Source organism: Rhinopithecus bieti, unplaced genomic scaffold, assembly GCF_001698545.2.
Source record: "Rhinopithecus bieti isolate Rb0 unplaced genomic scaffold, ASM169854v2 scaffold_59965, whole genome shotgun sequence".
In the NCBI taxonomy this organism is placed as follows: Eukaryota; Metazoa; Chordata; class Mammalia; order Primates; family Cercopithecidae; genus Rhinopithecus; species Rhinopithecus bieti.
Genome location: NW_016822976.1, coordinates 105,033 through 119,407, shown reverse-complemented (window position 1 = coordinate 119,407; position 14,375 = coordinate 105,033). Strand labels below are relative to the sequence as shown.

General features: G+C 46.4%; 1 protein-coding gene and 1 long non-coding RNA gene across 3 annotated transcripts in view; one reads left to right on the top strand and one right to left on the bottom strand.

Moving 5' to 3' along the window:
• ARHGAP36 (Rho GTPase activating protein 36) overlaps positions 1-9,738 on the bottom strand; it is a 31,331-nt gene extending 21,593 nt beyond the window's left edge. For both annotated transcript variants that reach the window (XM_017861163.1, XM_017861162.1), the window contains exon 1: positions 9,536-9,738. In XM_017861163.1, coding sequence (XP_017716652.1) covers positions 9,536-9,593 — 58 coding nt within the window. In that variant the 5' untranslated portion in view covers positions 9,594-9,738. The remainder of the gene's footprint in view (positions 1-9,535) is intronic.
• Positions 9,739-9,836: 98 nt separating this feature from the next.
• Positions 9,837-14,375, top strand: part of LOC108521353 (uncharacterized) — a 42,464-nt gene continuing 37,925 nt past the window's right edge. The window contains exon 1 of the long non-coding RNA XR_001883171.1: positions 9,837-9,938. This is a non-coding gene — a long non-coding RNA (uncharacterized LOC108521353). The remainder of the gene's footprint in view (positions 9,939-14,375) is intronic.

Sequence of the window (14,375 nt, the reverse complement as noted above, 5' to 3'; positions counted from 1 at the left end):
TGGGGTGAGAAGCACGTGTCCTGGCTGAGGGTGGGGGTGCGGAGGGGGGCAGAGGTCAAGGCAGTGAAAAGGCCAGGGGGAGGGTGCCAGGAGGAGGAGCCTCCGGAGGGGTCGACCATACGCTGAGTGAGGGTCCCCGCGGAGCCCTCGCGCCCGCTCGCTGATTTCCCAGACCTTCTCGTTTTCCTGGGTTCTGCCTGGATTTTCCTTGGACCCAACTCACTCACTCCCTTTGCTTGGGAATGGGGAACATGGGGGCAACACCCCAGGTCAAAAGGAAAAGAGCATCTGTGCCCGCCCCGCCTCGCTCGCTCATCCTCCCTCCTTTTTTCCCCTCCTCTCCTCCTCGCCCCCTTCTCTTCCGCCCAAAGGGAAGGCGGGGGCGGGCTGTGTGTGTATGTATGTATGCATGTAAGCGTGTGTGCGCGCGCGCGCGTGCGGTAGATCTGTGTGTGCGTTCGGTGTGTGGCTGGGTGTGGGGGGTGTGTGAGCGGAGCACGTTTTAGCTGGAGTGCTTGGTGTGGTGTGTATTTGGTTTGCGCTTTGACATGCAGCATGTGTTTGTGTGTGCACGCTTATAGGTTGTATGTTTCTGCCCGATTATAGTGGGATTATGTGGGTGCGGTTTGAAGGTGGGTGTGTGCTGCTCCTGCCGGGGTTTGTGGTCTTGCTGTGGTGAGTGTATATGTGTGTGCAGTGTGTGGATGTGTGTGCGCCCGTTGAAGCTTGTGTGCATATGTGTGGTGTGTTTTTATGCTTAGATGCAGTGTGTCAATGTGGGTTTACAGGTGGTGTTTGTTGAAGTGTGTAGTGTGTGAATGTGTTCGTGTGCAAGATTTCTCTGTAAGTCAATCTACTTGAGGTGTGTGTTCAAAGGTTTATGCATGTGAGGGTGCGGTGTGTGTCTTTTGGTGTGATGTTCTCGTGTGTGGTGTGGACGCATGTGGTCAGCTTACGTGCTTGGATGAACGGGTTGTATGTGTCTTGAAGGGGGATTGCCGCGTAAGTGTATGGGTGCGGTGTGTGAGAGTACAGGGTTGTCTAAAAGAACCCAAGTGACCGTGTGTGTGGTTGGGGGCGGGGACGAGTGGGACGTTGGGCTGGGACTGAGAGGAGAAAGGAAGTAGGGGCCGCGACCTCGGCAGGGGTGCCCGCTGGTCTGATCTTCACCGTGGGGGTTCGCCTGCCCGCCCACCTCTGTGGCCAGCTGGGGCAGGGTGTGAATTTACCTGACTGCTTAGAGGAAAGAAGAGGAGGGCGCCGCACGTGATTGGCCAGGTAGGGCGCCTAGGGCGCGATACAGGGGCTGGTGGGAGTAAACTGGATAGATTCTTGGTCTCTGACCTGACACCCCTCCCCCGCCCAGGAGATCCCAGTTGGTGCCTAGCTGAGCCCAACTATTTGCTCAGGGCCTGGCTGTTTCACACCTTTTTGGCTTTGTGTGGGCAGATCCAGTTGCCTGGAAGCCCTTTCCCCTTGGGCCTTGTGACAAACTCCTACTTATTTTTTTAAACCTAACTCCAGAATCACAAAACTTTCTCTGCTCTTCTGTGCTTTTCCCTCTCAACTGAGGGCTCCCTTCTTTGAGCCACCATAATTACACCCTTCATACTTCTCATGACATGATCATACATAACTGCAATAATTTATTTACCTTTTTAAACTCTGAACTGCTGTAGAGAATACCTGGTATGTAGCAAGGATAGTTGTAATAATAATAATAATGTTGCCGTTTGTTAAGTACCTACTGTGTACTGGGCATTGTAAGTGTTCTGACATGCATTATCTCCTTGGGTCCTTACAATGATCCTGTAAGGTAGATAGAGCTATAATCATTGCTATTTTTACACTTCACACATCAGGCTCAGAGTAGTTAAGTAATTTCCCCAAGATCACACAGACCCTAGGAGGCAGAGCTGGTATTTGAACTCAGGTCTACCATATTTCCTAAACCTTTATTACATACCAGGTGGCTTTACTAAGAGTCCCCTGATTCCTGCTAGACGTTGAAGTTTCTATCAAACATTATCATTTCTCTACAAATCTTTCTTTTGAGTTTACTGACAGCACCAGAAGTAGTCAGCATAATTACTTTCTTTGTCTCCCAGACAGCGGATACTTTCTCCACCTAATTACCTGCTTTGTTGATACGTCAAAATCTGTAATTACTCTAGGCACAAGTGCACCTCACTAGCTCCAGTTCTGGGAGCTCTCCATAGGCTGGTGCTGAAAGAAAGAGTTGAAAGTGAACATTTTCCAGCCATAGGGTCAGGGGAATTGGGTATGGAGGGATATGGAGGTGAAGAATCAGGGTGGAGTAAGAGAATCATTTCACAGCTCCCCAGACCCATTTTTATAACATCACTACCAGAAGTTGGTATATGGCAAATTTCAAATAGAGCAAGCATCTCCATACCAAACTGCATGTAGAAAAACAAGCAGAGCTTCTCCCTCAGAAAAGATTACTGAATGGACCCCATTTTATATTATTCATGAGTCGGGGGGCACTGCACTTTCCTAATGGGGCTCATGCTGCTCTAATGCCTTCCAAGCAGCCTCATCTGAGAAACCCAAATTAAAGCAATACATCGCATTTTGGGGAACACATTTATGGGGGGAGCATGATGTCATCCCAGTCACAGCTAAAGGGCCTCTGGAAGCACTAGCTCCCAGCTTAGCCCCCAGGGAACCAGCCTAGACTGCTGCAAAGAGGTCAGGGGGTGGATAGAGAGGGACAATTCAACAGTGGTGAGTCACTTCGCCACTTTTCAGGGGGGAAAGTGAGAAGCACGATTTAAATTGCCACTGTTATTATTGTGCCCTTTCATCTGGCACAAATGAGCCTGGTGCGTGGATGAAAAACAGTTGGAACATCCATAAAGCTTCCCCCCAGCTGGGCCTGGGTCAGCACCTCATCCTGGGTGGGCACAAAAGCATTGCCAAAAGTATTCTGTAGCCAGAAAGTCTCCTTTTGGGGAAAAGGGGAGCCTAAATATGTCAGTCTTACTCAGGCAGGGCATAGACCACCTGAAGCCCCTTGGTTTCATTAAACTTAAATCCATACAAGGTGTTCAGGCAAACTTTGGTATCTTCTAGCATCTGGTCTCAGATGCTCAGCTTTCCTGCTGCTGTGGGGCCAATCTGACACCTCCTCACTCTCCTCTGAATATACCGGCTTCACTTCCACCTCCTCACAGCTGTTCATGTGAGGCCTCTCTTCCTCAGAGGGTCTGCCCCTGCTTCTCAACACCAGCACACACACATACGCACACATGCATAAACACATCACTAGACTACCCATCTAAATCCTGTTGTGTCAGTTCCACTTTGGTTCATAAAGACCATCTGGTTCACTCCAGCTCAGTGTTCCTGCCTGTGAAATGGAGGACAAACTTCAACTCTGAAGAAGCCAAAAGCTCCCCGGCTATGGCTCCAAAGATGCAGTCGTGGGCCAGGGACTACTAGCATAATGGAAAGCTATCCTTCTCTGATGCCCCCCACCCATATAAATGGGGCAATAAGAGGGGCTATCAGAACACTTATCAACATGCCACCACCATGGGATAGACACACAGACACACACACGCGCGCGCGCGCGCACACACACACACACACACACTCTTTCCTTGGAGCTTAAAATCGCCATCATAAGTCTCTCTCGCTTTGGAGTTCAGGAAATGTGTTCCTATAACATGAAGATTATATGGGGAATTGCAAAGGTGGAAAACGCTTTAATAACTCCCATTACGGTCCAATATAAACAGAGATTTGCTTAATTTCACCCTAAATATGAGAATCTGGAGGAGCAGGGTACCAAAATGTGGATTTTTGTGGGGAGAGAGATCATGGTTTCCCCATGAGAGTAAAGCCCTTGAAAATCAGGGCTTTTGTTTTTTCCATGTGGGGAGGGCAGAGAAAGACCACAGGCTTCAGAATGAGACAGCTTTGTGTTGATATCCCAGCTTGAGCACTTACTTGCTGTGTGATCTTGGCAAGGTTACTTCACCTCTCTGAGCCTCAGTTTCCTCAACTGTAAAATGGAGATGTTAACACCTGCCTAGAATTGCTCAGATGACTAAAGGAGGTAAACCATAGAAACCATCAGCCAAGTGCTTAACAGATACAGTAAATGTTTAAGAAAAGGTTAGTTAATTCCCTTCTGCACTTTTTTTCCTTCTCATGTAGCCCAGAGTGTCTCAACCATGGTGTTCAGGGAGTGGAGCCAACTGACTAAACTGCCAATTTTCCTCATTACTGGCTTGTCTGACACTCTTGAAATAGTCCCTCTTCTTTTAGGGTGATGTTTGATCAGCCTAATGCAGCCCCGGAAGAACTGGACCTTAAGTCCAATTCTCACTCTGCAGTTTCTCCTTGCAGTGTTAATGAGACCAAGGTTTCGGATATAATACTCCACACAGGAAAGTTTCAAACTTTCTGCTCACTGTCCAGACTTCCCTCCACCCCAGTTGCTGATCCAGCCCCAACCCAGTCTCCTAAATATGTGCCATTGTGCCCCAGAAAGTAAAAGCATGATTATTTCCTGGCTAAGATTGCCCTATGACTCCTGTTTTGTTTTCCCCTCACTTTCACTCTAGAAATAATAGTGCCTAAGGCCATCCAGTTTGTAGCAGCCACCTATGTTGAGGGGTAGATGGGATGATAGAGAAAGATATGATGGTTCTCTGAGATATGCTATGCAGCACCTAAAATACATCTCTGATTAGTTTTTATTCATGTGTTCCCAATTAAAGGAAAATAAATTCTACCCTTTGCCAAAACTAGTGAAGTGGAAGAAGACCCCAGTCTGAACCCCTTCCTCCCTGGTGCTTTTGCCTCCCTCTAGAGACAAAAGCAAGTCATTGCAAGCTATGGCTGCATTTAAGCAGGGAGTGGTGGAGGAAGATCAAGAAATTGGGGACGGGGGAGGGGTGGTGGTGGTGGATATAATCCCACGGAGGGATAAAAAGACTACAGAATAGAGAGGTATTGAGATTCATGGCAGGAAAAGCTCTGAGAGGTCCCCACCTAGATGCTTCCAGACTCTGGAAGGTGCCTTCAACTCCTCCCTCTCGTTCATCCCTTCTATTTATCCTGCATGCTACCCTCACTGACCCCAGATACCTCCTTGCAAGTGAGTCCCTCTGAGGATTTAAGAATTTCGAAAAACTTCTCCAGCTCCTACCCCTGTCTGCTTCTGTGGAAGTCCTGGAGCCTCAGCTTTGAAAAGGGAAATGGGAGGGGTAACAATTAGGTGTCAACCACATCGGACAGAGAATAGTTAGAGCAGGGGTTCCAGATACGTCCATGCCACTTAGTAAGTTTCCTTAATAAACAGGGACCTACCTGCTGAGTATTGGGTACCCATCCTGAGGAAGCCGCGTGGTTGCTCAAGAAGTGTATCTGAGACGTGACAGTAGCTGCCAAGGCTCATCAAACATGCCATCTACCTACTTCTGCTGATACATGTGAGAACAAATGATACTGCCAGCAGGAAACAGAAATCGTTTCCTAGTGACTCAGAGCCCCATCTATGAGGACACAGGTGGTGGGTTTGTATTGCATCTTTCAGTTGAAATTCCTTTTCACAGAAAGAAATTTATAGATAATCAAATAAGTCAAAGACCGGCATCTGGGCCCTGGGCAAAGCATCACCAACATCATGTTGACCACCTAGTAAATGTCTGCCACATGTCAGCATAGGAGCTTTGCAAATGTTTCTCTCTTTTAATTTCACTCAAGCTTTGAAGTCATATCAAAAAGGATTGTAATCCTTGCTCAGCCACTGTGTGACAGTGGGCAAGTTACTAAACTTCTCTGAGCTTTTGTCCTTAAAATAGAGACAATAATACTAACCTCAGAGAGTTGTTACGGTTAGAGATAGTTTATGTAGAGTGACTGGTATTTACAAATAGTAAACATTTGGAAAAAATAAAACTTCTTTTGATAACTGACCATAGAAAGCATTTAATATAATGACATCTACAATAGCAGTAATAAGAACTATTATTATTATTTATAACCACAAAATATAGACATTATTATGTCATTTTAAGAGAGGTTAAGTAACTCTCTCACAGCAACCTTATAAGAGCTGGCCTGGGATTCAAACCAGTTGTTCCTCTTCCCACCCGGAGTTAGTGGAAATTTCATGATCATTGGGAAGATCATGTTTGGCTGGCCTGATCCAGTTATTATATTTAAACTACAATTAGAAGAAAAAATATATTTAAACTGTGTATAGTGGGATTCTAGATCACTGTATAGTTTATTTGCATATCACAGGTCCTAAATTTGCCTTTTTATGCCTTTTTAAATTAGTAATTGAAGAACAAACTTCATAGACTTTAGAAAACAGAGAAATAGCTATTATCCCACCACCTTAATAGATTCTCTAACTCTATCTTATTGTCAATTTCTTTCTAATCTTTCAAAAATGCATATTTGACAGTTATAATCATACCATTTTCTATGTTGTTACATATTCTTGGCAAAAATAATTTTTATGGTTCTATGCAATCTAACAAGTGGATATGTCATGGATTTTATTTAACCATTCCACTATTGTTGGACATTTAGGTTGTCGTAGTAGGTAGGTGTGAAAAAAAAGGAATAATGTTACTTTCACCGTTGCCATAATCACCCTCAGGGACCTGGTGTCTTGCTTCTTGCTCTATCAGTGCTCAATGCTTTCCGTCATTTGATATTTAAGCTTGATAAATGTCAGCTCTACTGCTGGAGTCTGAGATACATTTGCAAGAGTATTATTTTCTGCCGGTTTTCATCACACAGATTCTGTATTTCATCCTCATGATGGGTAAAGTGTGGGCTAAGCTCTAGAGNCAAAAAAAAAAAAAAAAATACTGTGACATACCAACTATCTCTTGGGCAAGTGTAATGGGGATGAAGGAACATTTAGATACTGCCCCACTTCTGCCCAGTCAGGTGACAGCTTCCTCCCCCAACCCCATCTCTGATGCCTGAAGACTTCTGAAAGACATTCGAAGGGAGGCACCAAGGCAATTACAGCCTTGCAGAATATCAATAGTTACCCACAAAGTTACCCTTCACATTGTACAGCATTTCTCAGGGGGAGTGCAATGAAGTGAGCTCTTGCCCAGTCAAAAAACTACCCAAAGATTATTTATTTCAAAGTGATGCCCTGTGACTTAAGTGAGATTATATATGTAAGGAACTGAGCCTAAGGGCCCAGCATTTGGGAAGTGCTTCACATATATCAGCTGCTCTTGTATAAGTAGTAGAGCTACGTAGGCAGTGGTGTGCTGCAGGGGTATATTGGGGAATAGGTCCCACTAGACTAGAAATGCAGCAGCGAATATAAGGTCTTACACTTGAGTTCAAACACCAAATACAGAATGGAGACTCTGAAAAGAACTTGGGTTTACTCAAGGAAAAAGAGTAGCTTTCGTTGAAAGTAATTCAATGTAAATAAAGTCTTTGTGTGAACTGTGTGGCTGTGCATGGGATTTGTGAGCGGTGCATACACGGGTAATGTGAGTATATTATGCTGTGTGTAGAAAGTATGTAGTGCATGTGAGGCATGTGTGTGTTCATGGCTTTGCACGTGGGCATGCATAGGTGTGGTAATGTATATGTTATGTGTGTGTTTATGACTACATATGTGTGTACCTTGGGTGTGGCGTAGGCTTCCAAAAGAGGGAAAGTCAGCCATCCAGGACTATATTTATAGGGGCATAGCTGGAAAACCTCTTTTGGCCCGGTCATTGGACATTTATAAGTTGGAGCATGTTCAAAGAAAAGCAGGTAGACATGGGTGGGGGCCCTGAAGCTATGTCACATGTTAAACAGATGAAGAAACTGGGGAAGTTTGGCCTAGGTAAGAACAGGGTGAGTTAGGGGTGGGACAATGGGGAGAGCTAGCACTGTTTCCTAGGAAGGAGGACCACGGAAGTCAATGCCAGGGCCAGAAGGTGGAAGCTCCCAGGACATAGATTTGGGTTTTGGGGTTCAGTTTAAGGAAAAGCCTTCTAATTCTAATAGACATTGCTGTTTTCAGATGGGAGTTGGGCTTCCTGGTGTAATATGGACTCCCTCCTATGTGGTTATTCATAAAGAAGCCTTCATGTCCTTGATCTCATTGGAGTCACATGACGACCTTCTAGTCCAAGCAAGGGCGAAATGTTTCCCTCACCCTCTTTTCAGGGTAGACTGTTAGAGCAGTAAGGCCTCAAAAGACATCTTATGAAACTCCCTTATATTTTGATTCACCGGGATCATATAAACCTTAAAATATGCAAAAGAAAAAATTAAACTCTGTGTGTATGCAGTTCTTTTTCCTTCTCAGAGATCTTGTTGCTGGCTCGAGGCTGTACTTGAACTGGCTAAGCATGCCGTAGTGTTTTAGCAGGAGGTCAAACTCCAGGGATGGTTCTCAGTAGGGTGTTGGGGCTGGCAAGAACTAAAAACAGGTCTCTGCTGAACTAAGTTGCTGAGGCCCCTCCTCTCCCTGACTTCCCTCCCCGCCTGTCAGGGGCAGAGGAAAGAGGAGACAACCCCAGGTTTGGTCTATGGCTGGTGCCCAATGACGCACTCTCACCAATATAGATTTTGGAGGTGGAGACTATGGAAAAACAGGTGGCTGTGGGGGCAGGTGGCAGCCTGAAGGAGGTGGGGCTTATCAAGGGGAGTGAAGGACAGTATGGGTGGGGTCCTGGGGTACTTCAAAAGAAAATATCAGTCTCCTGAAACTTTAAGGACCAAAATATAATCAGTTGTCAAAATGTACTTTGTAGAAGCAGTTCCAGAAAAGGGGTGAAATGTGACCCACATATGCCAGTGCTGTGATCTTTGCACACTTGTGTCCTCAATTCCACAGAAATAGGGAAACCAAGCATTGATCTCAAGTACCCAAGGAAAGACAGCGACTAAAGACCCCAGGGGTCCACTACTGGGCAGTCTGGGGCAGTGGGCAGCTGGCAGAGCCTAAGCTGACCCATGTATGCTGCCAACCTGTTGGGTAACCTTGGGCAGGCTTTTCCTATCTTCAGTGTCATCATCTCTTAAATGAAGGGGTTAAATTCGACGACTCTGGGGGGTCCATTCCTGATATTCTGTGTTTGAGATTGAGACAAGGGGACAAACTTCAAGGCAAAATGAACCCCCGCCTCCTTCAGGATCCCTGGGGCCTGGCTTGCCCTGTCAGGGACATTCATCCTTGGGCCTTTAGGGTCCTTGAGTTGCGGGACGCCGCTCCTGCGCGTCTGGCCCCAAGGCTCTGGCTGTCCCTGCGGGCGGCTGAGCCAGCGACTCCGCCCACCAGCTCGTCCCGCGTACCGCCGAGCCATTAGCGCGATTGCTCGCGGTTCCCGGCAAAGCTGGTGATTTATGCGGGGCCTCGACGGGGCAGTCCCTTGAGCCAGGAACAATTAGCTAAAAGCCAGCAGGAAGGGAGGCAAGGGGGCGACCAGCCAAGCCCCAGGGCGCCCAGCCGGGGCTGTAGCCGCCGGCCGCCCCCGGCCGAGCACCCCAGCCCCCCGACTCGGTGGGCCCCACTCACCACGGCGGGGGCGGGGCTCAAAGGCCGAGGCGAAAAGGCAGTCCAGTATCCACGCCATGACCCGCGCTGAGTGCCCGGCAGCTCGCAGTTAACCTTTGCGTCGTCCCCGGCACTGGCCGCCCTAAGTAGACCCCGGTGACCACGCCCTGAGCCGCACCCTGCACCCAGCTAAGAGTGTCTCGGTCACCGGACACCTCGAGCATGTCACGAAGGGGGCAGGGCCTCAGGGGAACCCCCCCCCCTCCTGCCAGAAGAGAGGCCGCTGGTCCCGCAGCCCCTTGCCCCACGCGAAGGGAGGCCGAGACACACAGCTCCTGTCCCGGGAAGCTCTGACTCTGAGGGCGGGACCCTGCCCCTACCCCAGGGAGCCCAGAGCCTGAGGGGAGACGCCATCTCAGCCCTGGTGAGCCCCAAATCTGAGAGGGAGGGAAAGTCCCTGTCCCCCACCCCTTCCCCAGGAGCCCTTGATTGGGCACATAAAAGCAGGCCTGTCCCCAAAGGCTGGAATTTGAAGGTGAGGTAGCGCACCTGTCCCAGGGAGCCTCAGATCTGAGGACGAGACTGTATCCCAAGCTCTAGAAAACTCCACGATTTAGCGGAGCGTCATCTCAGCCCTCAAGAGGCCTAGTCTAAGCGGGAAGCAGTGTGCCCCCCAGGATCCCTGAATCTAAAGGGGAGTTGATGTCTCAGCCCTTGGGGACCCTCCCACCGCCACCCTTAACCCCTCTCTTAGGGCAGGCATCACCTCAGCCCCGAGTGGCTCCAAGTCTGATTTAAATCACTGCTCTGTTCTAGAATGTGAGTAGGAAAAATGATTTTGCCGCCTCCCCCAAGAAGCCCCATATCTGAGAGTAATCTTACTTCCCTTGTCCTGGGAATTCTGCAGGGAAGAGGGAGATGCTCTCCTGCCTGGAAACATTTGTATTGAGGGGGTTGATCATCAACTGAGATAAAAGAACCCAGTGTCAAGTATGTACAAATATGGGGTACCCCCCACTTGCTGCCGACTTACAGATTCCACTGACAATGCTTTTGCTCAGGGCACTGATATAGGAGGGGGACCAACATTTATTTTTAGAAAGAATTTGATATTTGATATTTCAACGGGGGGTGGTACTGTGTTGGATTTTCTTACACTTCTTTTATGGCTTTGTATTTTTACATTTTAAATACATATGGGAGCACATGCCACAATGGGTTCAGTGTTTGGGGCCTCTGGTGGTGGTAAAACAGCCCTGCCCCCCAAATCCTGGGGTGGAAGCAGCCACCAGAGATGGATCACATTGGGCAGGAAGGGCGTCTAAACGAAAGTTCCTTTTTACTTCAAGTCCAGGGGCCCAAATTGATTTCTCTCCCAATTTGCCATTGGTAGCTGTACAGACATGACTCTGCGCCTTGTTTTTCTCCACTGGGAGAATGGGGCTCTGTTGATCAAAATGCTAGTGAGGAGGTAGAAAGAAATATGGAAAATCTTCTTCCAGCATCTCGATTGCAGGCCAGAGGAGTGGAAGCCTCAATCATGGGATCCGTTGGGGAGAGCAGTTATTATATTTGCTTTGCTAACCACTGATATTAGCATTAACGTGGCAAAAGGGGTGCATAAAATGGAAAAATTGCCTGTACTTTGCCATACAATTCTTAGCAAAGCGGAGCTATCTTCGGAGTTTAAAGGTATTCCACTCATTTCCCTTCCTTTCTGGGAAACATGGTACCTCTCTGCCTTTGTACCAATATCTAAATCATTTCCAATTTTATCTGTTTTCTAAAAGCAATCACAGACAACAAACACTCACCAGATCTGCTCTTTTACCAATTTCTGCTTTACAAATACTTAGTCATCCAAGCCAAACAAGCCTGACATCTAGAAATGTCCAGTTTCAGGCCCGGGATATTGAAATCTCAGCTTTACCTCTTCCCATGAGCTTATCCAGCACCAGCTTTTGAAAGGGCCTCAATGGGTTCCTTTTTTTCCCAACTGAATGAGCTTTTTTTGGGCTCCCTCATGGCACAAAATCTGCCTGCCTGGTCCAATCCAAGAGTCCTTGGAAACTGAAATTGCTCTGCTTCCAGGGCAGCTCTACGTGAGGTACAAACCCATGACAGCTGTCCTTCTTTGTTGCCTTTTCCTCAAGAGGTGTAATGTAGTAAAGGAACAAAGCTACAGAAACTCACAAACCTAGATTGGAAGCTCAATTCTGCTATGTTCTAGCCATGTAATCTTGGGAGGGTTATTTAATCTCGCTGAAGCTTAGTTTCCTCACCTGTAAAATGGGTATATTAATAGCTATGGAAAAAGCTCCAGGTGGACCAAAGCATCTACTCTTTTGGGAAAAAAGAGAAGAGAAAATACAGAGGTCAGAAGTGTTTAAAAAATTGATTTAGTAACTAAGTTAGCAGTTTTGCCCTGTCCCTTTTCTTTGACTTGCCGACTCTGCCACTTAATTACTTAGTGTTACATTCCCTTTGAAAATCTTTATCCTTAACTAAATGTCCTGGGGTAGAAGGACATAATAGACATAATAAGGAAATGCATTCATCCATCAATCCATTAATTCATACAACAAATATTTGTCAAATGTCCTCTAGGTGCCAGATATTGAGCTATGCAAATAATGTTGATTCACTCAATGAATTATTATGCAATTATTTTTAAGTGTATAATTTAGAAGCTTATATGATAATCTGAAAATACGCGTATGATACTTTTAAATGAAAAAAAAGGCAGGATGCAAAATGTGTGCACACTGTAATATAAACAGCACAAATAAATAATAAACCTATATACAGAATAAAAGGCTAAAAGGAAACACACTAGAATCTGAGTCGTGATTGTATTTAGGTAATGCAATTATGGGCAATTTTTAACTGTTTTATTATTTTCATATCTTAGTATTCTCCAGTTTTTCTTTAATAAACATATATTATTTTCTGGAGTTAGAAAATCCTACTTAGAAAAAAATCTACAACTTTGTCTCTGCTGAATAAAGGACTAGGCTAGACAGGGGAATGACGAGGGCCTTTAGGTTGGGGTTATGCCAGTGGCACAGGGCACTTGGGCTGGCTTTGGTGACCCAGAAAAGGCTGAGAAAGTTGGCCTGTGAGTAAAATGCAGAATTCCCTTCCTGTGCAGGGGCACATAACAAGTTATGACTCCTTTCTGAGGACGTAGGAGTTCTTAGTGCCCCCATTGAGCAGCCAGGAACTTGCTAGCCTGGACCTGTAATCCTCATCCCACAGTATGTGCTCACAAGGGACACATAGGACATCTTTGTCCTCACTCTGACAGTCCAAGACCTACAGCTTGACAGTTTGCTGCTTCTTAAGCGTCTTCTATTGTAATTCCAATTAAAAGCCAAGTATCCTGCTCCTAGCTTGGGTCATTGTCTTCCCAGAGGTCTTTAGCCACAGTGATGAAGTGAATCTGGGGGTTTGCTGACTTTTAGAAGATAGGCTTCAGACCTTCTTAACTTTTTTCCTGAAGCCCAAAAGTGCTTGACACCGAGGCATATAATTGCTACTTAAATGGGACTGTAGGAATTAAAGGCCCTTAAACCTTGTCGTGGATCAGTGTTTCCCAAAGTACAATCCATTGGACCAGATGCATCAGAATCACTTGGAATGTCATATAACAATGCAGATTCCCTGCTCCCACTCCAGTCCTACTAAACAAGAATTTCTGGGCATGGAGACTAGAAAATAGTACTTTTTACAGGCCCTTCATGGGGGTTTTATGCCCATTAAAGCTAGAGAAACTCTAATGTAGAAGAAAGAAGTCTTTCCCTGCAAACCCTCCCATTGCACCCTAGCTACAGGGAACACTGCGGCACCCTAGCCACAGGAAACACTGGGGCAACCAAACGGGGAAACTGGTCACTTTAACCCCACTCTACTTCTTTTGGGTGCATGGGGAAATACGTAGCATGGAAAATTGACCAAACCTTAAAACTTGACTCCTCACAGGGCCTAGGTGTGTTCAAAATGAGCATACTCCATACAAGTCATTCATTTGGATTTTCTAAGAATCCTCGTGTATATGTCTACATAGCACTTCCCAGTCAGGTTATTTCATTTGAACTTTCTACTTGTTGGGTTCCTTGCATCAGGCAAGAGAGCACAGTGGAAAGGGCAGTTAAAATACCAAGAGTGAGGCTGGACTTACTGGCTGACTGGCTGGGTGAATGTGTGTCTGCTTCCCAACATGAGCCTCAGGCTCCTCCTCTATGAAGTGAGAATCTCAGTCCTGCAGCCCACCTCCCTCTACAGCAGGCTTGTCCAACCCATGACCCACGGGCCACATGCAACCCAGGATAGCTTTGGATGCGGCCCAACACAAATGTGTAAACTTTCTTAAAACATTATAAGATTCTTTTGCCGTTTGTTTTACCTTATCAGCTATCATTAGTGTTAGTGTATTTATGTATGGTCCAACATTTCTCCCAAAGTGGCCCAGGGAAGCCAAAAACTTGGACACCCCTGCTCTACAGATTGTTAGGAAGGTCTCTGCATTTTCAGGAATGAGATAACAAAGTATTTATCTCTGGGCCCATGAAGGGAATTGGCAGATCAGCACCCTGCCCCCCAGCATGTCCTTTTGAGAAGCCCTATCAGGTCCACACAGAGCGCACAGGGATCATATTTGTTCTCTAAAAGGGACTCCAAGCCCCAGGACCTCAAGACCCTGCCTCCCTGGTTTTCTATTTGTGAAAGACTTAACTGGGCAAATGGTAAACGTGTCAGTTAAATCATGGGTGCTTCGGGGGACTGCTTTGAACCTCAGAAGGGCCTCAGTTTCCTCATTTCTCAAATGGGGTTATACAGAGAAATCTTGAAGTTCCTTTCT